The sequence below is a fragment of the Solea solea genome, chromosome 3, assembly GCF_958295425.1.
Source record: "Solea solea chromosome 3, fSolSol10.1, whole genome shotgun sequence".
Taxonomy (NCBI): domain Eukaryota; kingdom Metazoa; phylum Chordata; class Actinopteri; order Pleuronectiformes; family Soleidae; genus Solea; species Solea solea.
The window spans coordinates 34,317,366-34,343,747 of NC_081136.1; the positions used below are offsets into that span (position 1 = coordinate 34,317,366).

At 44.2% G+C, this 26,382-nt stretch overlaps 1 protein-coding gene across 1 annotated transcript; it reads left to right on the top strand.

Moving 5' to 3' along the window:
• The first annotated feature begins 1,556 nt into the window (after positions 1-1,556).
• Positions 1,557-18,378, top strand: dcn (decorin). Its single transcript, XM_058625528.1, has 8 exons — positions 1,557-2,036; positions 8,862-9,091; positions 12,659-12,771; positions 14,736-14,949; positions 15,741-15,854; positions 16,040-16,133; positions 16,804-16,942; positions 18,061-18,378. Exons 2-8 carry the CDS (start codon positions 8,887-8,889, stop codon positions 18,259-18,261), a joined length of 1,080 nt encoding a protein of 359 aa, XP_058481511.1. The 5' UTR covers positions 1,557-2,036; positions 8,862-8,886; the 3' UTR covers positions 18,262-18,378.
• The last annotated feature ends 8,004 nt before the right edge of the window (positions 18,379-26,382 follow it).

A 26,382-nucleotide genomic window follows, 5' to 3' on the forward strand; every position in this document is an offset into this window, starting at 1 on the left:
TCCCTTTGGGGAGGGCTTATATACTACTCGTAACTCTGTTTGTATACGTATGCAACGGCTTTTACAATTCAAATCATTTGGTTTTCATACGATCTTTGGACGAGGGCTGCCGTGTTTCTACAGCAGCCCAAGAAGGACAAACACGCCAGAGCATGTGTCTCTCGTTTTGAAGCTTACAAGGCAAACAGAAGAAGAAGAAGAAGGAGGAGGAGGAGGAAATGGCAGCGTGGAGAGAGATGTGAAAGAGCATCTACATCCTTTTTGGTACGTGAGGGCCACCATAGATTCCTGACACATTTGGGAAAGGCAGGAGTGAGCACAGGCGTTAGCGTAGAAGAGCAAAACATGGACTCTTTTATAGAAGAAATTTGTAGCTAAAGATGCTTCATAACCCCCGTTGAGGATCACACGTCTCCAAACTACATCATCTCAGATACAGATGAGATATAGTTTACGGAGGAATCCCGATTTCTGGTTTCTAAGAAACAACGAGAAAGTAGATACTCAAAGAAAAACTGACCACATGCAACTGAGACATTAGGTCATGGACAAACTTGAGACATGACACACGCGTCTCTATAAACACATGATGCCACCCAGTCGCGGCGATAAAATAAGGTCGGCTTTCCCTCTGACCCACATGTCGATTAGATCCAGGTCCATTTCCACTTTCCGTGTGTTTTCTCCACGGTCCTTTAGTCCCAAAACAAGCAGGTGTGAGCGCGACAGTGAAGGGTTGTCTGACGCCCGGTCCACAGTGGACCTCGGCTTCTTTTCGCCTAGGTCACCTGGGATTGGCTCTGGCGGTATACAATAAAACATGGAATAATATGAATATTGGTGACCTTTGGAGAACTTTCTACACGTGTATTATAACGAGTTCTATGATACATTCAATCGGCGATCCAGGGACTTTTCTTCTCTTGCACAACAACAGGATGCTGTCATGATGTGACAAATATCTTAAGATCTTTTTTTTAAACTGAAACTCAACACTGTTGTTTAATTGACTAAACTGTACGCACACATATGGATCTAATAAATGATTCATATGGAAAATGAAATTGTGATCCACATATCAAAACACACACATCTTGGAATTGCGGTTCTATCTGCAGGAAATAATGCTTTTTCTCAGGATGTATAATGTGAATTTGCACAAAACACTGCATTTGTTGGGACATATTTACATTATTCACGTTAACGTTAATTAACGTCTGTTCAGAAAAGGTTGAAAGAGACGGTAAGGGTTAAACAAAAGTTCCCATAAATCCTCAGATTTCAGAGGGAGGACAGGTTTAGTGAGGGGTTAATGTGAGAGTTAACGTCGGGCATTCATTTTTAATGGTTAAGTTTAGGGTGAGGTAATACATCAGTGTGTGTGTGTGTGTGTGTGTTCGTTAGAGTCTTAAAGAGAATGAATGACACACACACACACACACACACAGAGAGAGAGAGAGAGAAGGAAGAGTTAGTGTGCAGAGTTCTCAGCTCTCCGCTGCACACAGGACCTATCATTACCAGATGTCACAGTGAGGGTGGCTGCCTGCCCAATCGTTGCTCTTTGCCTTTAACTCTCTGCTTCTTTCTTCTCTCTCCTTGTTTCTTTTCTCCCCTTTTTCCCTTCCCTCTCGCTGTCTCCCTTTCCCTGCACACACACACACACTCTCTCTCTCTCCCTCCCTTCTCCATTTCTAGCTGTTTTTGGAACACGCACAGCAAGAACCGGGGAAGTCCTCCACCAATTGTTTCGGTCCTGAGAGGAGCTCAACGCTTGGACCCCTCCCTCCTTCTGTCTCTCTCTCTCTCTCCTCTCTCTCCCCCTTCTGTTTCCCTTCCTCTCTCGCCCTCTCTCTCCTCCCCTTGTTGTGACAGAGCACACCTGCTTGATCTTGGCTGAGCGTGCTCCGAGTCCAATTACCCCATAGGCCCTCGCAGCCACTTCACAGTCTCATCCCCCCACTCGGCTGGATTTTGGGAGTCAAGCTCATCTCGCCCCACTTCTGCTCTCTTTGTCTCACTTTAACTGAGAACAGGTAGGTCATACCTTTATCTTGTGGGGGGGGGGGGGAGAAGTGTGGGGGTATCAGTGAGGTTTGAGGGAAAGGAGCAGGGGTTTCCACTTTGTCTCTCTCTTTTAAAATGAGCCCAGAGAGGGGAGACTTGAGAGGGTGGTTGATTATTTTCTTGATTGTGACTTCCTGCATCCATGAGAAATGTCTTTGTTGATTATTTTTCACACATCATATGCTGATGATGTTCTTCCATTCATTAAAAATACACGTGTGCATAATGTGCCCATATATCATTTTGTGTAAGACGTTTGATTCACTGCTTCATGTTTTGTGCTGCGTTTACTTTGTTCAGCTTTCGTGTGAGTGGGTGAGTGAGTGAGTGAGTGAGTGAGAGTGAGTCTGTGTTGTATTATATTCCAAATATGTTGCCAGGTCTTGTTCCCACAACACTCTTGGCTTTGTGATGAGAGGACTTAATTGTTTCCAGTCCAATCTGCATACAACTCACTGAAAAGAGCAGCGGCTAGGGAAGGGGGTGTGGTGGTGGTGGTGGTGTTGATGCTGGTCCTCAATCCGCTGCCAAATGTATGTGTCCATCACTGATTCTTTCTTGCAGATCCTCAGGTTATAGTTTTGAAATATGTCCGGACACAAAGAAATGTGGTTAAGACGAGGCAGAAATGTTTTCTCTCCCCGACAACGAGGCTTTTCTCTGTGTTGACTCAACCCCATCGCTTGGAAAAAGCACTTTCCATTCCAGTAGTGTGTTCAGATTGCAGAACCAGGCCCCTGTGTCTTATCTGTCTGCTCCCTTCTCAGTGACAGCATGAACCACTTCCCCTGCCCGCGGTGGCGTTGACTGTTGTGTTTTCTCAGGAGCAGAACGGCACCCAGAAATTGCTAGGGGCAACTTTAAGTGAGGGACTTTTGAAGAGGAGGATTTTCAGAAAAGCTGTACCTGGCAACACACAGCGCCATTAATCCTGTAATGATACGGCTTCTTCTATCAAAGAGAGGTCTGAAGGCTCCCCGGTAAAGCCACCCACCCCACAACTCCAACACAACTAACTCATTACATCCTTTTTTGCCAGGAGGGGAAAAAAAAAAAAAAAAAAAAAAACCTAATAAGGTTCAGCTGCACTGAAATATAGTGAGTGGACTGAACTAAGGGAAACAAGATGGAGTAAATAAAAAAAGAAATATACACTCAGAGCAACATAAGTACCTCAGGACTTCATATTTTTGAGTTCAGCAGAGCAGATGTTTAGCATTTGAAACCAGGACTGAGCAAATGGAGGCTTGGGAGGAGACAAGGCCCAGATTTGCACTCAGGGGCTGCATTTTTTCCATCTGGACTTCAGCTGTCTGGGTCAAAAAAAAAGAAAAAAAGAAGCGCCACAGAACAATGGAATTGAATGGATATCAGCCATGAAGGCCCCTTTTTGCTCACAGGAATAGCAGAAAGTTCCACATGTCAGTCTCTCTGGCCAAAGTTTCAGGGGTCAGACAGAGAAAGAGAAATGCCATGAGCTATGGGAGGGAGAGAGGGAGAGAGATAGAGAGAGAGGGAGAGAGAGCGCTTTAATTGGGAGGAGATGGAAAGAGAAGAAAGGAGAGAAGGTTGGGCAGTTTGTCCACGTCTGTGCTGCTGCTGCTGCGCGCAGACTGTTGATAATGGGACTGAGGTTGATGGCAGGCCGACAGCTCCTCTCATGGAACAGCTGAAATGTGGCTTTAACCACTCGCTCTTTTTCTCATGCTATGGCTCCAAACAACAGAAAGTATGCTCTCGGCAGGGCCCCGGGATGATGTTTTAGTAATAGTTAAGGACTCAGACACTTTTTTAAAACATTTTTTTTGTTGCACAAAAAAAAAGGACAGTGATTGTGTTCGAAGAGCCTTGGGGCTTTCTTGAAGCCAAAAAACCTCCCCGTGCATGCACACATGGGAGCACGGACGGCTCTTTTCCAGACAAGAGTTGGCCTAACCCCTAATACAAAGAATGTTTTGGCTCTAGAATTGTTTGTTGGCTGTGTCACTGCATAGTTTCAGACGCACACACACACACACACACACACACACACGCTCACAAAATCCCCTGATGTATCTGACATGAGTTGAAAGTAATGACCACTGACTCCCGAGACCACGACTAAAGGCAGAAATCCATTAGAGAGTGCACTTTCAGCTTTGTTATCAATCAGGCGTATGTGCCCAAGCATGTGTTTATGCAGCCACGTGGGAGGGAGCCTCATATTCGTTTGCTGGTAGGTTAAAAAGGGCCACACGTGTTTTAAATGTCCTGTGGCCTTGTAAATACCTTACAGTGATTCACTGCTGACAGGCGGGCTGCAGAGGTGAAGAGATAGATGGGGATGGGGGAGGTAGTGGTCGAGTGGGACGCGAGTGGGTGTCTGTTTGCGCTGTATCCATGGCGTTACCACACTCGGCTCAGGTATTTCTTAATGAATAAAAGAGTTGTGGAGTTGTGTCATCAAAAAAAAGGTTTGAAAATTGGGCTGTGACAGAAAAGGAGAAAGTGACAAAAGCAAAAGGAGGGAAAATCACTTTACTCCCTCATGCGAGCCCTGCTTCCTGTCTGGGAATCATTAGTAATGCTGGGGCCAGACTTGGGGAGGGGGTGGGGGGAGAAAAGAGAGGGATGAGACAAAAGAGGGCGACAGGAGAATTGACAAGGATGCCGCCGCACCACAGGAAATGTCAACCTCCATCCCTTTTTTTTTTTCTCCCTCCCTCGTCAGACGAGACAGAGATGATTAATCGCAGGTTTCAGAGACACGAGAGATGAAGATAGAATCGGTCACAGTGCGATTCACCACCTATCCTTTTTGGGGGGAATGTTAATCTTTGGAAATACAGACTTAACTTTGACACATCTGCCTGTGACGTCATTCAGTCTCAAACCAGCGTTTCCCGGTTCACCAAAATTGTAGAATTTCCCAAACGTCCAATGTGACTTTCGGTCAAATGTGTAAAAAAGATGTGTCATCGCCTCTTCTGTTGTGGTGCTTCTGCAACGACAATTTAAAATAAATGGAGAACTCGGTTGTGAAGCCGTTATTGGCAAATTCCCTGACTAGTGTAGGTCCACTTGTCATAATTCTCTGACTGAAGCAACCCTGACCTATTTTAACGTCAGATTTTTTATGTTCAGTCAATTTTTCCCACTAAAATGTGTGAGTCTCCGCTGGATTTTTTTTAATAACCGAGTGTGAATCGCCTGTGGTGTTACTTTTAATCCTGTGCACGAAATGTTAGACCAACAAATGCACCCAAAACAAAAGTAGTTTTCCAACAAAAAAACAACAAGACAATGGACCTCAGTGCCAATTTTGTGTCTTTTACCTCAGCCCCTCATCAAATCTCAAAGATTTTTAAGCATTCTTGGCTAACCGCTATGCTAACAGCCGGAACGATGAATGCATGTCGTAGCGTTGCACCAGAAATATTGCTAGAAGTTGCATTGCTGCCAAAAATTAAGCAGCCAAAGAAGAAATTAGTGTGGTTTACCTTGGTCTCGCACCCTCTCAGGCCAATCACAGCCAAAGTTGATACAAACCTGGTATTAAACTGTTTTTATACCAATGGGAATGGGGGGGGGGGGGTAAATGATCCCAGGAAGCTGAATCTTCTTGACAAGGATTTGAAATGCTGATAGATGCATGGTCCATTCATGTTCCTGCATGCTGTGTTGTCAGCCCCTCTGGCTTTATGTGTGCACACACACACACGAGTGTGTTGCTTTAGGAGCCTATGTATGTTGTGTGTTCACAGAAGGTCATCCTTCAGGGGCCTGTGGACACATCAGAGCAGACTGCTAATGAAAAAACCGAGAGCCTGGGGCCCGGCAGGTTGCCTCACGCATCGTCTTCAGAGGTTCTCCCCTGCTGGGAGCTGAGCTGTGAGGATCTTTGAATTTATATGTTTTCACGTTGGACCACGACTGCTGAGTTTTGGATTTGACCATCCCGTTTGCCCCACAGACCTCGGATGATGTCTTATTTCACTTCTCTGATGATGCTAATCCAAAGTCTCCAGACTCTATTGTTTTCGTTGCACTTACAGTTTGTTCTGCAGCTGCGGTTACACATAAATCAACATTTGTACCAGTACCTTTACTTGGTAGATGGGGCGCGTGCTGTGCCCGACGGCCACTCAGTGAGATATGTAGAACGCGACACAACAGACAACAAAGGAGGACATCCAGCAGCTTTTTTTTGTCTTCTCTAGTTGCGACTGTCAAAACAAGACGCCAAGCCGGTCGCAAGGGAGTGACGCTTTTTCTGTCGCCCAATCAGCTGACTGTCGGGGGTTTAGCTCCTGCCGAACTGTACCATTACTCTGGTACCCCAAGGGAAGGGTTGTGTACTATTCCGCCAAAAAATCACGTACAGAACCAGACTGTTCCACTCGAAAATACGCCATAATATATAGTTGTAACGCTTGTCTCTGCACATTTAAAAGCCATTCTTCGTCTTGCCTGTCTGGCTCGCATGAAAAGCTGCTGAAAAATGTCTGGACATGATTGATGGTTCGGAGGCCGGACATATGGAGGGCTATCTGACGGTCTATACCAACGCACATGTGCATATCTGCTCATGTGCCTGCGGTCACAGGTCAAAGCAGGGAGATAAGGGTCAGTAATCACGAGTGAAACCTGTTTGTTGTTCCGCAGAGCTCGCAGACATAGGCTTTGGCTCTATAATGCAGGATGTGAGAAGTTCACGAACATCAGCATCGCCGTGAAGAGTTTGATAAACGGACGTTCAAATTCTTGGCAAAGTATTCGCAATAAATGCAATTAAGCTACAGGACGAGCCCAAACCCTTCTGGCATCTGCGGAGGATTAAAAATGAACCATCACAAAGGCACCAGTGAAAGACTGGATGACCCGAGAGAGCTTTACAGTGCTGCAGCGGCGGAACATCGCTGCCAAATCTGCAAACAAGGTTTACACTGGACTGAGCTTTCAGCCGCGGTGAGATAAGACGCTCTCGCACGGCCAAGATGACTCAGTGTGTTGAAGACAAGAACAACATGTCCTCTGGATCCACTGTATGTTAAGACCTGGAAAAAAAACGTCTCAACATTAAACATCGTGTCCACGTGACGGCGTATGAAATCATCCCGTCGAGTGTGTTTTTCAAGCTTTTTTTATTTCCACGTCTTAGCAACAGAAAAAGAACACATCGGGAACATTAAAGAGGCAACAGATATCCCGTCCAACGCGAGGCTCTTCTCAACTGAAGCGATTTCAAGTTTGGTCATACTGTATTCAAGCACTGTAACCACTGGGATTGAAGCTGTACAGTGTGTCACAGCGGTGGCCGTTGACTCTAATTACAGAGCGTGTTGAGAGTCGTTCGCGGGCCGCGATCCACATGACCTCATGTAACCCTAAACCTGGATAACACTACATCAGCACATCCATTTTTCTTGCCTTCTCTCTCTCATTGAGAGACAAACACCACAGAACAGTGTCTCTCCTCACTCCTGGAGGCCACCTGTGTGAAAGCAAAGGAGAGTCTCTTTCAACTCGACTGGCTTTTGGGTCAGTTTCATCATCCCGGGTCATAATGTTCAGGTCAAGGACGGCTGCTGCAGACCAGCTTCTCCCAAATCATTTGTTAGCAGCCACGGATAAAAATCCGCCCTTCAATTATTGTGGCACCAAGATGGAAGGAGCAACTTTTGGCTTTACGCTTGACAAGCAGATTGCTAGGTCTTTGAGACTGTGTGTGTCTAAAAGGTCAAGGAGTCTTCGTAGATGTCCGTACTGGATTTGAATAAGAGAGAGAGAGAGAGAGGCTGTGTCTTTGAAAACAGACTGTTTAAGGAAGCAATGACACAGGATTCATGCATCTTTGTTGTACTTTCCCGACACACACACACACACACAATGACACGGTGAAGTTCTTGGCAAACACACGATCGCTGTGATTCATTACCGCAGAATTAGAAAATGCAGTAGCCTACAGCGGAGAAAAGTGGCAGCCACGAAAATGTCTCCCGTGTGTGTGTGTGTGTGTGCGCGCCTGTGAAAGCTAACGCAGATGTTCCTCGTTTCAGCCGTTTGTGTTGTTTTCCTTTCGCTGTGGCTAAGGTAGTTTGAAGTGGAAACATTACTGGGGGACTCTTAAAGGAAAGTAGCTCCAGTGATTTGAGACAGAAGTTACAAAATATCGGCTTTACACGTATTATAGAGACCAGAAGCAAGTTTTCAGCTTCTATCACGACTCTTTGTTGCTTATAAATGTTCTCTTGTCGCCAATGCAATGTTGTTTACAAACTAACCAACTACTGGCAAGTTAAATAAGAGCGAGGCGGCTGAAAATAATGGATATTATGGGTATGAATGAAGTCATGATGTCGCCAAAAAGAATCTGATTTGCTAACCGTTGTTTTATATCCTTAATCGTGACCCAAAGAAAATGTTCCTCCTCCAGTTCCAGACAATACAATTGTATTTTTTTTTGTTTGTGTGTGTGCTTGTGTGTACGGAATTTCGGTCTTTCTCCTTCTGCACAACATCAACAGTTAACCGCTCGCTTCACTAAACTGTTTGACCCAAGCATTCATCTCCTTCACCTCTGACCTTCACCGGCGACCTCTGCCTCTCGGGGACGTCACCCGGCGTCTGATGTTCTGTCCGTCTCGCAGAGCGCTCGACCGTTCGCCTTTGAACCCCTGCCACGCTGAAAACCTATCCTCCTTGTACTTTGCTCGAGATTATAACATTAAATCAGAAACAGATAGTTACACGGACTATTTTGGAAGACGGTGTCTCCAGGCCAAACGTTTAAACTGTGTCCTCTCGTCCTCCAGGCTCCACTGCTTGCACTGCGGCACCATGAGGTCGGCCTGTCTCTCTCTGCTCCTGGTCACCGCCTGCTGGGCCCTGCCCTTCCGCCAATCCGGCTTCCTGGACTTCATGTTGGAGGATGAGCCGGGATCGGGCGTGATTCCAGACTTAACCGTGCCCGCCATGCCCGAGGGACCCAAGTGCCCATTCAGATGCCAGTGCCACCTCCGTGTGATCCAGTGCTCTGACCTCGGTGAGAACAGACCCGTCTTCTTCGTCACTTTATCCTCCTTATTTTTTGGACCTTTTAATTGATTTGATTTTCATGTTAGAACCGAACCGCTTACCAAGAAGGTTACCAAGAGTAACACATTTTTCGCATTGAAAGCCTTTAATGAAAAGACGAATATGTCCAAAACTTCCACTGTCTTCCGGTCAGGCAGCGTCTGCGATACTTTTACTGTGGTGAGTGACATTAGTGGGTTTTTTAAGTCACACAGTTTACGAGCCGGTCTGTCTCCACCACCCAACCCAAACCCACGGGGTCATCGGTCGGGTGTGTTGTGTTACAGAGTCTCCCAGAGAACATGACACAAATGTTGATAAGTTAAACGCTTGCAGATGTGAGTCCCGACTTCCTCGTTAACGGTCACATTAATTCCTCACTGTGGGCAGAAAAGCTTTTTTTTTTTCTTTCCTTAAACAATGGTGACGCTTAAACAAATCCTTGCACCTCAGACGTTGAAAATAGTTTTTTTTTCTTCCCCTCAGGCCACAATTTGTCAGCACTTTGTCTCGGGCTCAGTCACAACAGTTTACTCAGTGTCATCGTCAGTATCTGGAGTTTATCAGCTCTGTTTGTTCAATCTGATGTATAGCAATTAAAAGTGCTTGAGTCATCTCGCAAAGTTTGCCAAAGGATAAAAAGCCTTTGACCTCATTTATTCTTGTGTATAACATAAAAAAAAACGCTCGGCTCGGCTGTTTGTTTGCAAAGGGAGGGGCTCCGGCTTCACTGAAACAGATGAGGGACAAAGTGAAGAGAGAAGAGAGACTTCTTATAACCACTTTCAGTTATCAGGCTAAAGGGGATCTGGTGAAAAGGAAATGAATCACAGGACAAGAAACAACGTTAGAAGGAAACATGATGCCGGCAGATGGACAGGTAGCTAACAGTCAAGAGACAAAGACACAAACAGTTGGAGAAAAAAAACAAAAACCACTGGTTCCATTACATCAGTGCTGCAGCTGGGGCCCCACCAGCACTAGCAGCAGCAGCACACAACCCCCCCCCCCCCGAGATGAAGCTCATTGGCTGGGTCTTCGACTCCGGCGTTAGCAGGGTTGGCCCCAAGCCTTCATCTGCTCCACAGACCTGCTGGCATGCACGCACACACACACTCATGATTCAGACCTGTATATATTTGAACTCACACACACACACACACACACACACACAGACAGAGGCCTGGTCAAGACAGAAGGAGTCTGCTCATTATCAGCGTCCCCCCCCCATTTAGACAACAACAAAAAACCTTCCAGGAAGAAGTTTAAAATGTGTTGTCGTTACATTTACAGTTCCTCTGTGTAATTTGAGACGGCACAATCAGCAAATCACAGTCACATCCACTCACCCACTCACTCACGGCACCAACCAAAAAGTCCAGACATACTCGAAAAACTAACGCGTGAGGCGATCAGGCCTTTGGCGACACAGCCACATTAACATGTTTTTCCCAGACGTGCACAGGATATTACATAACACTGTCAGGAGGAGCTGATATGAGTTCAGTCCAGACCGGTCTAGTCCAGTCTGAAGCAGATTGATTAATGGTGACCAATGGGGCAAGATTTAAAGTCCCAGTCCTGGATATTTCAATCATTCTTTATTTTTACAATTTTTGCAAAAGAAACTGCTACATCAGGTCATGTAGTTTGGGTGACAATAGACCCAGTTTAACAGACCCATTTAAACTGTGTACAATGGTGAGAACAAAGTGTGCTACAGGCGATTCCAGTTGTTTGGTTTTGCGTTGCCACAAAAATGGAGAACAGATTAGCAAAGAAAAGAAAAAAAGAAAAGAATATTCCAAATTGCAGCGGGGAAAAGGCTGAGAAAGTCCGGCCCGGGAGAAGAACAATAAGAAAGAATTTGCAGCATACACACATAGAGGTACGTAGTGTGGTGCTGTAATGACGGCGGCGACCACAAACAGCTGTGATGGTTTGTGGCTCGTCCACATGCAGAGCTGGGAAAGTCGACAGCTAAAGCTAAAACCTAGCTGGACGCAATGTTTGGGTGAAATCATCACAAACTTTTTTTTTGTCCAGACATACAGTTTGTATGCGCTGCATGTATGCGGAGAGGCAATGAGGAATCTGAGCTCCGTTGTTAAACAGTTTACCCCACGCCTCTTCCTCTGAAATGTAAACTGTGCATTATAAATCTTAAGTGTGTGTGTGTTTTTTGTCTCACCACGCATACACAGAGAAGAAAAATGTCTGGCCTCCTTCAAAAAACATGTGTCACCTTAAATCGCGATGTTACCTTAGAGTCCCCCCCCAGAAGGTCCTTTTTTTTTTTTACCATATGTTCCACAGAGCACAACAGTAAATTGGTCCATGAAGAATGTCACTATAAAACCAACTGTGCATCAAGTCCCCGTCATTGAGACTTTATGTAGCATGGTCCTCTGTAAGCAGACCCTGTTATTTCAGTGTAAATGCTATTAAACTCCTTCTCCTGCACTTCCAGGATGGACTTTCTTGGAGTACATAACAGTTGGTCCTTGAGTAGACTTAAGAGTCTCCAAGTACTTCATTTAAAATCTCTATATGTTCTTTGCTTTGATTTCTTTTTAAATAGATATATATGTATATGTATATGTATATATACACACACATAAATATATAGATAAAAAAAATCATGTTTAGGATAAAGCGGTAGAAGATAGTTCTCATGTGCTTAGATGTACAAAAAAAACACATTTACACTTAACCCTAGAACTCTAACGCTCATTTTTGTAACACCATCACTAACGCCAGGTACATTTGACCCACTATAATAGACCTGAAAAAATGAAAAATACCCTGGTCTTCTCTAATATTTTCCAGCCCACTTTTGGACATTTTTGGACCTTTTCATTGATTTGATTTCATGTTAGAACGGAGCCGCTTACCAAGAAACCCAATCCTAAAAGCAGGAGATGGTTACGGGACACTCAGGTATGCTGGTGATGTACGTGGCTGTTGGCAGTTAGCGGTGTGTCACTCCAAAGCCATGGTGCTGCGGTGTCCCCTTTTTTGCACCCATCATGAGTGCACTCTAACCTACAAACAAGAAACACAGTCTTGTCCGATAGCTCTGTTTGGACAGTGTGTTTGAGCTTGAAAGCATAAACTTGGCCGGCGCTCGCACCAAATCTTGAAAAGATTAACATTCCTCAATTTTTTTTTTGCTGTACATGCAGTGGACCCACAATGCAGTTTGGCAATGCTTGACAACGCCCCATTCAAAGTGAATGAGTGAAAGGCAGTTGACTCCTTTAGGCAACTTTTTACTTTAAACACCCTTTATTTGCATTAAACACACTTTATTATTTCTGATGTTACTGTGATTTGTTGCATGGACCATTTTCTGCATACCATTTTGTGTCCATTTCTTGCTATGGTCAGAATGTGGTTAGCCACTCATCCCCTGAAACAGCGCTGTCACCACTTCACATCAAACCCCATTTTTCCATCATATATCACTCTAATGGTTTTCATGGCTGTGGCCCACAACTACTTAAAGACTGTCTCGTACAAAATTGTCCACCAGGTCTGAAGGCAGTTCCCGGGGACATCCCTGATGACACCACCCTGTTGGACCTGCAGAACAACAAGATTACTGAGATCAAGGAGAACGACTTCAAGAACCTCAAAGGACTGCATGTAAGAGATGTTTTTCACGTCCATCCGTTTACTGGCAACATAACCATCACACTCACTACAACCCCTCTTCTACATGAAGGGAGGAGGTTCAGCATATTTGTAGTATAATGTGTCTGTGTGTGTCCACAGATAATAACCAGCTGTGATGAGGCGTTGCCAAAACACTGACTCACACTTTGCAGCACACACAGTAAAATCTAATCAATAAGCCCACACGGCCTTCCACCAGAGATCTTTCCTCCTCCTCCTCCCTCCGATCTTACACAACACCCTTGCCACCCCTCCCCCCACTTCCCATCCAGAGACAGGGATTCCCATCACCTCCACATGTCCCAGTCTCCAGGTGCATGGAAACTATTCACCCACTGGCCTTACAGTCTCACTGCCACATACACACACACCTCTAAACTCCTGTAGCTATCATGCTCGCAGTAAATACCTCTGTCTGACAGTCAGAGTTGTTTTCGCTGTAATGCAACAGTCCTCCTGAGTGGAATGGACCACATACCTAACATCAGCTTGCTTACACAAGACAGGAACAGCGGGAGTAAAAATTCCTTTGAAAAATGCATTAGAGATACTGTAAGTCATGGCGGCCCCAGACCTCACCCTCCATCTCGACAGAGTGGGCTCCTGGTTGCAGTATCTAACAGCTGCTGGGCTCAATAGGTCTCATTTTTGGAAAGTACACATATTTTACAGTCCCATTACTTCAGAGTAATCCACATGAGAGTAAGGGTGTGGTTCTCATCAGCCTTGTTTAGTGTGGTTGAATGGAACCCTGGTGCGTTTATCCCTTAAGTAGTGGTTGTTTGGGTCAGACCTCTGATGTAGACCAAAGATGGACCAAAAGGTGGTCTCAGACCACTTGCAAGTAAACTCTAGAGTGGTTCATCACTGGTTCACTGGAAGTGCAGTGTTCTCATCTAAATCTGCAAGTGAAGAGAAGGGAGAATCGGGAGGAGAGCTGTTGATAGACAGAAAGAAGAATGGCAGATCCATCCTCTGAGTCTGGCAGGTCTCAACTCTGAGCTGAGCATCCCATCACCAACTTGTCGCTGTTTTGCAGCCGTAGGCAGTAGGATGTAGGCGAGGCCTGTGGCTTGGGACCTTCTGCCCGCAGATGAGAAGCAGTAGTGAGTTGGTGGTTTTGTTCTATTGTACCTGCTGAGAAGGACGAGTTGGGGCCTTCCAGACCCAGGATATGGACAACATTTAACTGCATACGTGAAGGTCCTCTGACTTTGTTCTGCCTCTCCGTGGGTCTCCTCCTGGTTCTCATTATGCCTCATTGGGGAATATAAATGGGAACACCAGGTTCTGTAGCCGCTCCAGTAGATCTGCCCACCGGCCACGTGCTGGCCTTCAGGGCGCCACTCATCACCAGTGCAGCAGGGCAGATGATGAACCTGCCAATGATCCATGATGTAGGAATTGTGAGGGATTTGCTTCATGATGTTACGCTCTGTGATGTAATGCACGCTACCGTATGCCTCAGGTAAACATCAGTGGCCAACTTCCAACCACTGCTACCGAAGCAGCAAGTAGCGAGAAGAAAATGAGTTGTTGTTTGGGTTGAAATGGAGTCTGCTAATATCAACAAACGACTGACTCCCAGCACAACACGGACTGCAACTGGAAAATAAAAATAAACTTTTATCAACCGCAGCACATTTGGCCAAAGAGGAAAGTGACCGTCATCGAGCAAGGCTCGAGTGTTGTTTGAGTTACCTCAGAGTGCTTCTTGTCGGTAAGTAAAGCACTGCAGCGTCCTCTGTTTTGGCCAGAGACCAGGATGCTCGCTACGGCTGTGGTGAGCCCCTGTGAGTGTGAGCATACCAATCATGCTGCAGTTCATTGACCACCAACACGTGGTGCTGGAAAAACAGTTTTTTGGAAGTTCAGTTTTGCTCCTGATTCAGTGCTGTAAGGATATTGTTATCTAATCTCTCGCTCTATTTTAGGCTCTGATCCTGGTGAACAACAAAATAACAATCATCCACGCCAAGGCCCTCAGCCCTCTGACCAAGTTGCAGCGCCTCTACCTGTCTAAGAACATGCTCAAGGATATGCCGGCCAACATGCCCAAGAGCCTGCAGGAGCTGCGCATCCACGAGAACGCCATCACTAAGATCAAGAAGGCCTCCTTCCAGGGCATGTCCCATGTCATCGTCATGGGTATGAACTCCAAAAACGTGCTGATTTGTTTATTTGAGTAGTGCCAAACACTGGGAGGGGAACGGCAGAGGCGACAGCTTAAAATGCCTCTGAATAACAGGGAAAAGCTTCACATAGCCTTTTCTTTAAATTTGGTTCAGTCTCTTTTGATCCAAGTTGACGTTTTAGGGCCATTACAACGGACATGTGCTCAGAAGATGTCTCGTTCTAATGCATCCGAAAGATGTTTTAAGTGCCTCGTTGTCTTTCTTCTTCCAACTCAAAGGGGAGCACAAATAGGACCGTAACCAATGGGAATTCAAATCCTGTGGCAGGTTCCTTAGTTTTGGTCTTGGCGCTGACTATTTCCTGCAACTATTTGATCAAAAAGTGATCTTGTGCCAATGTGACACGTACATAACATGCTGCACTGTTTCAGAACTTGGACATAGAGTATATGGCTTTGCTCAGTGTTGATCAACTAACTGATAGCTGTTTACTTCCCTTTTCACAAATCGTTTTTTGGCATAGTTTAAACTAAAAGTGGATTCAGTCACTTAAAATGCAAGGATATGAGAATTATGGTCCCATTGTAACAAATTGGAGAATCTGGTGTGGAATCTCATTTGTAAACACAAGCCATTCTCTTGCCCAAGACTTTGTTTACTTGTGACTCCCATGTTCCCGTAACAGACCAGGAGGGGAATAAACCTCATAGAAGTGATCCAATACTGCTGTTATTTTTTCTCTCTCTCTCTCTCTTTATCTTTATCTTCCTGTGATCTTAAGTTTCTCTTCTTTTTTTCATTCAGAACTCGGATCCAACCCTCTGAAGAGTGCCGGCATTGAAGCCGGTGCTTTTGCTGACCTGAAGAGAGTCTCCTACATTCGCATCGCAGACACCGACATCACAGACATCCCCAAAGGTTGGCAGCTTGGCGACTTATCTTGAAAAGTGCGCGCTTCTGTCGCTCCAAATGAACGAAAACACTTTAAGATGTCGATGTGTATGTCGTGAAATTACGCATAAGAGGAAACACCTTTGCATGCAATTTATTTACGTGGTGAGTCTTGAGGTATTTATGATAATGTTCATCTTGTGGGTTGCCAGGTCTGCCTAGCTCTCTTTCTGAGCTCCACCTGGACGGAAACAAGATCAGCAAGGTGACATCTGGCAGCCTCAAAGGCCTGAAGAACCTGGCTAAGTACTGAAGATTTGAATCCTCCTTTTTTGAAACACTAACCTTGTCATTTGACGATCACAATAGATCTTCTAATGAATTTGCACTGCTAATACTTAGAGTCGCTGTGGTCGAGCCATTGGCTCTGTTCCCTTGTTTGTTCAGTGATTCCCAAAGACTGGGTCGGGACCCACAGATGGGTTGCAGGAGTTTTTTTTCCTGGTCCCTCAACAGGATGTGTATATGTTTTGAATAACATGCATAAAATTAAGTTGCCAAACATCTCTTAGGTGTCATTGTTACTGATATGGGTGTAAATTCATCCATCTTGTCACGATTCATATTGCTATATTGCTTTAGCATTTCATGTTTCTTATCTGAGTTTCTCATGCTTTGCGTGTGTTTATTATGTGGATTGACATGCCTCTGGTTGCCAGTTCTGGTGTCTCTGTATCAGAAACCCTGAAACCTAAACAATAGGTTTTGGATAGTCAAAATAACTGTTTTTGTTTATCAAACTATGTTACGTTGTGTTTATCGGATCACTGTTCAGATTACGCCAAAGATGCCACGGCGAGAACAAAGAGGGCTTTGTTATGACTTGCTTTTGTGTTTGTTATTTTCCAAAGCTGAAGAAGTCGCAGTCTCGTTTTTGTGCTTTTGTTCCTAAACAAGCGGCTGACTCTCGTTGCAGACTGGGTCTGAGCTACAATGAGATCAGCTCCGTGGAGAACGGCACCCTGGCTAATGTCCCCCACCTGCGCGAGCTGCACCTGGACAACAATATCATGACCAGCGTTCCTCCTGGTTTGCCCGACCACAAGTACATCCAGGTACAGTCCTCGTGTGTCTCTGCTGTTACTTGAAACCACCACAACAGGATCAAGAAAATCGAGAAGATTTCGTTCCAGCAAATTAACTCGCTCAAATCACATTGTTTCTCCCGCGGTGCGATCACACACACAGCTCATCGTCTCTGATGTAAACCATATTGGGAGAGTTTACTTTGCTGCATTTCACATTTACCCAATTACAAGTCAACCAAGGCTTCGGTAACAATTCTCACCTGGATTCACTTAGTTTGTTTCAGGCAGAAGTGTAAACAAACCCTTCCTGGTGTCTTGTATACCTTTATTCAAGTGGTATACTAGATTTATGAGTGCAGGATTATTTAAATATACTCACAAGAGTCATGTTCTTTGTCTTTGTTTCTTACAAACTTGTTTTTGATATAATTCAAATCGGATAACATGACAAATGTTATTCATTATGACGTGCATAATTGAGGGTTTTGGATCCGCTGGCTTCGCAGTGTCTGCTTCACTGAATTTGTGGCACTTCTCTCCTTTTGTTGCCTTGTTGTCGTGCCCTTCTTAAGTGCTGTAAGATGTTCTACAAACACACGTTAGTCCAAATGATATTGTACTAAATCAAACTTCTCAAAGTCAAATTATGACTGCGTGTATCCACAGCTCCTAACCCACGGGATTTATCACATTAATGTTGTTCTAGCTCAAAGAATACAATATTTTAAAGTTCATAGATGAGGTTTTTTGGAGCTGTCACTCCAAAACTCAGTGGCCAATCAGCAGGCAGCTTCCCATAAACAAACAAACAAACAAACCACAGCGCAAAGGACAAGTGAGGGAGCGCAGAGAACAAATCAGGGAGTGCAAAGGACAAATGAGGGAGCGCAAAGAGTAAGTGTATTTTCAAACAATAAAATACAATGTTTTTGAGGCAGGGTATATCGCCACCTAGTGTAGCGGAGGCAGACGCATTTCATTCAAAATCCATTCCCCACTGAAGGGTTATATCATTTTCCTTTTCCTCTGTGTGTAGTTAAGCAGGCGTCGTATCATCCTCCTCTATGGGCTCTATTTTCGGAATGACTTTAATTATTGCCGTCCGTGACTAAACATTGTTATGATTTCAATCCCTCTCCCTCTAGGTGGTCTACCTCCACGCCAACAAGATTGGCGCCGTGGGAACAGAGGACTTCTGTCCTCCCGGCTTCAACACCAAGAAGGCGATGTACTCTGGCATCAGCCTGTTCAGCAACCCCGTGCCGTACTGGGAGGTTCAGCCGATCACCTTCCGCTGCGTCTTCGACCGCTCCGCCATCCAGCTCGGCAACTACAGGAAGAAGTAGAGCGTCCCCCGCGGCGCGCCTCTGCAAAGACCGTGTGTGTTTGTGAATGAGTGTGTGAAAGTTTTGTAAGCGTGCGTGTTTGACCACCCACCCCCACCAACACTGCCTCCCCCCCCCCCCCCAAAAAAAAGAAAATCTCATTGACACATCATTTTTTTAGTGGACATGGACCTTGAAACAGATCAATTTCACTATTTAGCTTCGAGGTTGGTGCGACAGTAGCACACACACACACACACACACACACACACACACACACACACACACACAGCTTACGGCAAACACCGGCGTACGATGGTGATGCTCTCACTCACAGCACAGTAATTATAGGACCAGTTTAGCCTTCTTTTTGCACAATTATGTGTGGGGAAAAAAAACAAAAAAAACATGCAACGGATAAATTGAACTTCAGACGTGAAACCCTGACCAAAAAAAAAAGAAAAAGAAAGATTTCTATGTGGAATATGACATATTCATGTGATACATCCCACCTTATGACCTTTTCTCCATTGTAGGACTGACTGGCCTGTAGAGCAGGCAGCGACGGGGTCAACTTGTGTTTTTACGAATGCCTTTTAACAGCTGCAGTACAAGAGAATGTACTAGATGTTACCTGTGTACTAGGAATAGCGTTTAGAGTGTGCGATTGCCACGCTGCACTCCATGAACGCACTCCCCCCCCCACGAGTTTTCTATTTGTATTGTGCTCGATTCAAGTAGAGATAAAAGGCAACCGTGACGACTTCTATCACATTGTGATCTCTTTCATTGTGTTGTGCTTCTCAGTTCTGGATGTTTTTTTTCTTCCATCACATTCCATCCTGTTGCCCTGTTCCTGTGTATGTTGTTTCTTTTAAAAGAAAAAAAAAAAAGGATTAAAATAGCTTCTGAAAATATAGAATAAACCATGTACGTTTTAAAACAGAGGCCATTCCCAAAGATTTATATGCATGCTGTTATTTTTTGTTCTTTCAATTTGGTGCTTTTCTGGAATCTCTTGTTAATGCCTGTGTGTATGTTTGTCTCTCTCGATGTTTCCCTGCGCTTTACCTTCCATTTTATTTTTAAATTTTTTTTGTTTGTTTTGTTTCAAAAAGTACAGCAAACTTGGAGGGTGTTTTCTTTGGACCGGCATGCCCATCGCGCCCACAGTGGTATAGATGTTGTATGTATAGACGCTGTATATAAATGCTGTATAAAAAAAAAACAAAAAAAAAACAACCTCTCTTCACTTAAAAGGCACAAGCACTTACCATAGCGCAGACTTAATATATCAGCAAAAATAAAAAAGTGTTCCTCTTTCTTTTTTTTTCTCCCCCCCAACCCCACAAAGGAGCAGGGGCTCCAGCTACGGTGTCCTGAACCAAATAAAAATACTAATGGAAACAGTAGCGGGTTTTTGATGGATGTCATGACCAGAACTTGTATTTTATACATAATGTAGGTCGCGGGAGGGTCCTGCAAGAACCAGAAGAGGAAGGAGGTAAAGAAAAGGGACTGGAGGTGAGAATTAAATGTCACATCAATGGACATTCATATAAAGGGGGTCAGAGCAGCGTCAAACGTATTTCACATCTGGTAACAACGAGTCGCGCTGCAGATGTTTGCGCCCACGTCGTATTTGTCCTCTGAAATGAGTGGGGAAAAAAAAAGGGGTTCGATTCCTCCATCTTTTTATATAAAAGCAACAGTTGTGAATGAAATCGGTGGCAGACTCTCGAGTCATTTTCAGAGAGGGCTGGCCCAGAGTCAGGATACACTTTGGACAGGTCCTTTACAGGATGTACTGTATACAATTATAGTGCTTTTATGCATCTCTCTCTCTCTCCTGCATATACACACACACACACACATATATATATGGACAGACAACTGCATTCATGTGTCTCTCACACACGTCTATGGTTTGTTGGCTGGGAAACTGGAGCTCGCAGAGCAAACAGCGCAGACACGGGGAGAATATGCAAACGCCACAGTCTCAGCGGGACTGTGTGCATGCACTGCTTCAACAATAATAACAATAATAATCATAATAATAAGCCTCGTTGCTGCGAGGCGACAATGTCAACCACTGAGCCATCACATGCCACATCCGGGTGTCCCACGGTGAGACAAAAACAAACATTAAGTCTAATTCATATCGATGGGTTCTGTGGCGTTGGCGTGAAGGGGAAAGACAAATATTTGCATAAGCACCATTTCAGTGATTTATGGTCCTTCAGTCATTGACGTGACTGTAATGGAGATATTTTGGTTTAAGGAGGAGGAAGAAAAAAAAAAAAAGAAAAAGGCAGAGCTCCCTGGAGACGTGAAGTGGTTGAGACTCCCGCTCCTGAAACACGTCGTAAATCTTAATCATCGAGATTTCGTATTGTATAGAACCTAATAATTCACCGAGAATCAAAAGTCCATAAGCAGCAGTTATTTCAGCAACAACGGAAAACGAGAAATTCGATTTAAAATGGAGATTTTGGGCTGAAAAAAAAACACCACACAAATAAAAGATGATATAATTAATCTAACACTGGCATTAATTGTCCAATTTGAAAAAACACTTTTATTAAAAACAGAAAAATGTTCCTCCAAGTCCCACCACAATGATATGATTCTGGCCTGATTTAATGCATCTTTTATTTATTTATCTACGTGTTTATTTTAAGACAAGGACAGACTGAAAAGCACAAGTGTTAAACCTCTGGCTGCCATCCCAGCACCGACACAGCAGGCGCGATTGTACTTCAGTCTGTTGCCCCCATGTGGCCGTTGTCAGTACAACACTGTCACCACAGATGCAACTCCATCTCATCATCCATCTTCCATCTCGACTATCAGCACTTAGAGCTGTTGCTTTAGGCTCGCGGCCAATATTTATGTGTTAATGCATGAGATTTTCTCACTTTTTTCACACACACACACACACGAGTTTGTTTGTGGGTTCAGTGGCCGCCTTGTGACACTTATGCAAGCAAAGTAACCCGAGCTCCTTCAGTGCTGCAAAAATTTCACCACTGCAAATCCTGACTCTACTCAATGTAATGTGACAAATGCAAGACGATCTAAAGTGAGTGACGTGGCAGCGTGTGTTTGTGTGTCAACAACACGGATCTGTGATTCTGGAGGCAGCAGCGACATGTGAGGGAATCACTTGTCCTTGTCCTTGTCCCCCCCCCGTGGATGAGCATCTCTTAAGTGCAGCACTCGCCACACGAGCACATGGTAGGAACAGGAGGTGGTGTCTGTCTGGGTGATGTCTGAGATTTTATTAGAAGCCTCTGTGTGTCCGTGCCAAGACATCCAAGAATATCCCCGTTTGCTAATATGCCTGCTTAGATCTGTGCGCGAGTATCGCAGGAGGATTGGTTTTTTTTCCCCCCTCGTTCATGTGCGTGTTGTAGGGAAGACGATGCACTGAACTGCATAATGAACATAATTGTTATTTAGTGTCAATTCACAAGGATTGGGATGTTTTTACTTAAAAAAGTAAAAATAAGGTCCAGAGTGTAAGAATTAGCCAGAAGTAGTGAGACTGCAAATTGTGACAAACAGGAGGGCAAACCTCCGCTCACTCCTCGCTCTCCCGTGTGTGTCAAGGAACTACGGTGGCCTGTGTTATAGCTTCTGCTTTTATTTTAAAGCAACTATTCACTTATACAAACATGCGTAAGGGTAGCATGTTGCATTTCTGCCTATAAATCCAGCTTAAGGGTACACAAGGAGCTTTTTCCTGGCCTCAATCCTTATTAGGCTCCTTGTTTCCATGCAGTAGCAAAACTGATTGACTTTTAAGTGCCTTGTATGAGTTGGTTTAGGTAATAATTCCCCTGTAGATATAACTATATGGCAAGAAAATTGCAGATAAACACAATCAAATCCTTCCTTTACACTTAAACTCTCATATTTTGGTGTTTATTGTTGTTGTTTATCGGTTAAATGAGATCAACTTCTCAGTCTCTAATGCAAACCCCAAAGCCTGATGGTTTTCCCCTTAAAAGCAAAGTATAAAACACAACAAGCCACTTAGATGAAACACTGATAACAAACAGCCACTGAAGATAACATGGGATGGCGATTCAAACAAAAGAAAGAAACATTAAAGCAGTCCAGTGTTCCACCACTAACTAACCCACTAATGCACATTTTAAAACAAGCAAATATTTGTTTCTTCACAGACAAAGAACAGAACAGAACAGAACAGAACAGAACACAGGATTAAAACCAGACCCCAAACTCCTGACCCCAGCGCTTTGAAGCTTCTGCCCTTTTTATCTGTGACACGCGAGTCTGAAAACACCTGAACTTAACGCAGGCCAGGTGCTCCTCGTTATCAGCTGACTGCATGGCGATCAGGGCAGAGACACGCTCCCGGTTTCATTTTATCTGACAGACTGACAACACCGTGTATCTCTATCAGTGTAGTAGCATCCACAAACAGTGTCATTTGTCATTTCGTTGTAGTTCAAGAAGTTTGAGCAGCTTCCACACAATCTCGTCTGCTTCCTGAGATTTGATATAAACCAGTGTTTTCCCCAATCCTCGTCATTGTCCTGCATGTTTTGAGAGGTTACTCTGCTCCGACACAACTGAGTCAAATGTGATGTGTCTTACCACCTTTGTGCTGATGATATATAGCATCAAACAGTGTTGAAGTGATAATTACTTACAAATGAACCTTCGTTCCTCTAATGCAACAGCACAAAGGTCCTTTCGCTTCTTCTGTCCAGCCCTACTTTGCAGAACCTGGATGTTATTTTTGATTCAGCGTCATTCTAAACAGTTCTTAAGAAAGGTTGTCCAGAACCCTACCCCAAGGCTTCTTAACTGGAACGCACACATGGTGGTCCACACCATGCCTATTTTAGCCTCCCTTCACTGGTGACCACTGAATTTGGGCCGTTTTCACACCTAATCGTCTCCGCTAGACTCGTTGCGACATTCAGCCGGTCCGAGTTTGCTTTGCCACGTTAAAAAATGAACCCGAACCTTTTGAATAACGACCCTAACTTTTAGAGCCTTGTATGGTCAAGCTCCTCCTGATATCTCTGACCTGCTACAGCTTTACACCTGGACTCCGAGGTCTTAGGTCAGCAGGGCCAGATGTTTCTTGTGGTCCCAACAACGGTAGCGCCTCGGCTGAGGAACGCTCTAACTCTTTCCCTTCGCTGCCGAGACGCAGGGTCGAGGGTTAGAGAATCGGTGTCGGTATTGTGTCCGATACTGGTCAAAATCATTGGATCAGATATCGGATAGATATAAATATAAAAACCAATACAATCCATAAATCCTATATCACATGCTTCACAATGCACGGACTATAAAAAATGAAAATAAAATCAGCAAAAGCATTTTAGCTGAGTCATGTTTGGCTCGTTTCGAAATATTTATTGAAAAATGATGTCTTTGAAATGACTCACTAACAGCTTCATAGTTCATAAATCTTAATGGTCTAAAATGACGATATCGGACTAATATTGGTATCAGTAGATGGTCGAATTTGTGATATTGGCATCATATCGGACACAAAAAAGTGGTATGGTCCCATGCCTGGAATGTCATGTTCACGAATGTGGACTAAATTATATGATTGGTTCAACGTCCACAGTGGCATATTCTTACTTCTCGACGAGTTGCTGGTCAAATTCAATGCAAAACATTGTGTAATATTAAACTATAAAACCTAACTTGGCGTCACTGTGGGGGGAAAGTTACTGTTAAAAACAAAACCAAAGCTTTAGGAAAGAAAGGTAGAGCGCCAACGTCTGCCGTCTGGTTTAACGGAAGAGATGTGAGAGCACAAGATCGACATTAAGACATTCATGGAGGAGCACCGGTGACTAAGCGAAATTGCAGAATGTTTGCTTTCCAGCCTCCACTGTATGAACAATCTGGAACAGCTTAAGTCTGGGTTCGCACAAAAACACTGCCTGTAACAGGGGTAAAAGAAACACACCAACCCCAAGGAAATAAATATTTTTAGGAGAAATTGCTGACGAAGGATCTGTGTCTGGAACAACGGAGCAGATGGTTGCTCCATCTGAGGGGTTTGTCCGCTGTATTACAAAGACAATGTCGTCATTAATGAAAGAAAATTAGCCTGCTTAACCAATTATTCCTGGGACTAAAACTGTAATAAGAGGCCAAAACGAATTAAAAAAGTGTAGTAGTGTAGTATCTACATGAGCAGGTCAAAAAAAAAAAAAAAGGTGGTATCAACATGAAGGACATGAGCCATATGTTATGACGCGTTATGTAACACAGAGGTTACACACATCTGGTTTCTGTTTTCCAACATGAGTTGTCAGGTTGACATAGAAAGTTCTGTGGTGTAAGACTCAAGCAAACAAGAGGGCGAACAAAGCATAAATAAAATGGAAGCTAAGGCTTAGCCACTTGGCAAGCGTGGATCCTGATTTATAATCCAAGAATATGTGCTGTTTGGGGTTTGTGTCAAAGGTTGGAACTTTCAAGACGATTTGCATGAAAACAAAACAATCCTCTCGAAAGAATCGGGCTTACCACGAGACTAGAAACCCGTGAGAGTTCAAAGATGGAGACATTTCTTTATACAGCGACAAACTTCTCATGATAGAAAGAATTGTCTGTGCTCTAAGTACAGAGACAGAAAGAAAAAGAACTAGTGAGTCATTAAATGGGTCAAAATTCAGTTGGGATACAGAGAATGTGGCTACAGAGAGCTAACAGATGTAGAACATTTGGTTCAGTAAATGCCAAATGTTACCCTTAACCCCCCACTTTCCTATTTCCTCTTCAATTTTGTGAGCTCTGTCCCTGAATGTGGGTTAAACACCAGCATCACAGTCGGTCAATTTGGGAATTGGTGTGACACAGACCACCTGATTAACAAACCACCCGGAAAAAAGAAAGTAGTCAAGCTAATCTTTGATCCTACAATGTTTGGCTGTACACGCTGGCAGCATGTTTACTTGGAACACACATGTTGATTGGTTTGTTTTACGACTCCACGAGGGATTGTATTTTATTTTATTTTTTTTGCAGAGACAGCGCCTGTATGGATGCAATCATAAAATCATGTTTTATGTTGGAGGGTGTCATTAGACGGTATGGTATGTCTGTGGGGTTTGGGAGCCTCTTTGCAGCCTCTAGAGCCAATGCAATCCAATGCAATGCAATGTAAATAAAGTCTCCTGTCCTGGAGTATGTTAACCATCGGGCAGATGGTACAGAGTTTAGCCTGGGTCTAGCCTTCTGGAGTGTAAGACGCATAATCCAGTCAATCTATCTATGTATCTAAGATAAAGCTGGAAGGCGAGGGCTACTCACAAACCTTTTTTTAATTCAACAATAACTAATCGAAATGGGTGAAATGACTTTTCAAATTAAAGAATGAAGTGATTCTGGGAAAGCAGAGTCGTTGCTAAAATGGTTATCTGGTGTGGTAGTAAAAGAAGAAGCCGTCGGCCACGTTATTCTCTAGCATGTCTCGGGGAAATCGAATAGTTTGAATTAGAATGTGAAGAAGGAAGGTTTTCCACAAGACGGTCTCTCAGAGTGGTATGTGAGTAGAGTAACAGACCGCACTGCGACCAATTCAACCCAGGAGTCAATTCTCAGCATGACCCCGACGGCATGACGGATGTCCACCGGGCAAATGGAGGAAACATTTGGCCTTTTTTTCTCCCATTATCAAAGTTTTGTCTACCTATTCTCACACCGTAGAGGAAAACATGCTTTAAAGTGTATGGACGTGGGGTCTTGGACGTTTCAGTCTTTTGCAAGACTGAAAAACACATATGATTGATTGGATCTGCTGTAACTGGCCTTTCTCCGCTTACAGTGCCATTCCTTTGTTCAAAAACAAAAAAAACAAAAAAAACAAGTCTACGTCAAGTGTTATGCAAGTCGTCTCTGGCTGTCTTGTAACCGTTTTGTCAGATTTTCCAAAGCCGTTCACAGCTCGAGCAGCACATTTGAATTTAGTCTCCATCATCTCCGGTGTCTGGGTTTCACGGCAGCCAGACATCATTTTCCCAGACACAGCTCCTCCGACTTTTCCATGCGGGTGCGCGTGCATGCAACGACCCAATTCCAAAAGGTGGCCTTGCAAACACTTTGTTTGTGACGAGTGTTGGGAAGACGTTCAAT

What these genes read in the sequence shown, in the direction of transcription:
- dcn (XM_058625528.1), top strand. Translation starts at nt 8,887, where the DNA reads ATGAGGTCGGCCTGTCTCTCTCTGCTCCTGGTCACCGCCTGCTGGGCC. An exon ending in GATCCAGTGCTCTGACCTCG is followed by an intron (nt 9,092 to 12,658) that starts GTGAGAACAGAC and finishes ATTGTCCACCAG; the next exon opens with GTCTGAAGGCAGTTCCCGGG. An exon ending in CCGACCACAAGTACATCCAG is followed by an intron (nt 16,943 to 18,060) that starts GTACAGTCCTCG and finishes CTCTCCCTCTAG; the next exon opens with GTGGTCTACCTCCACGCCAA.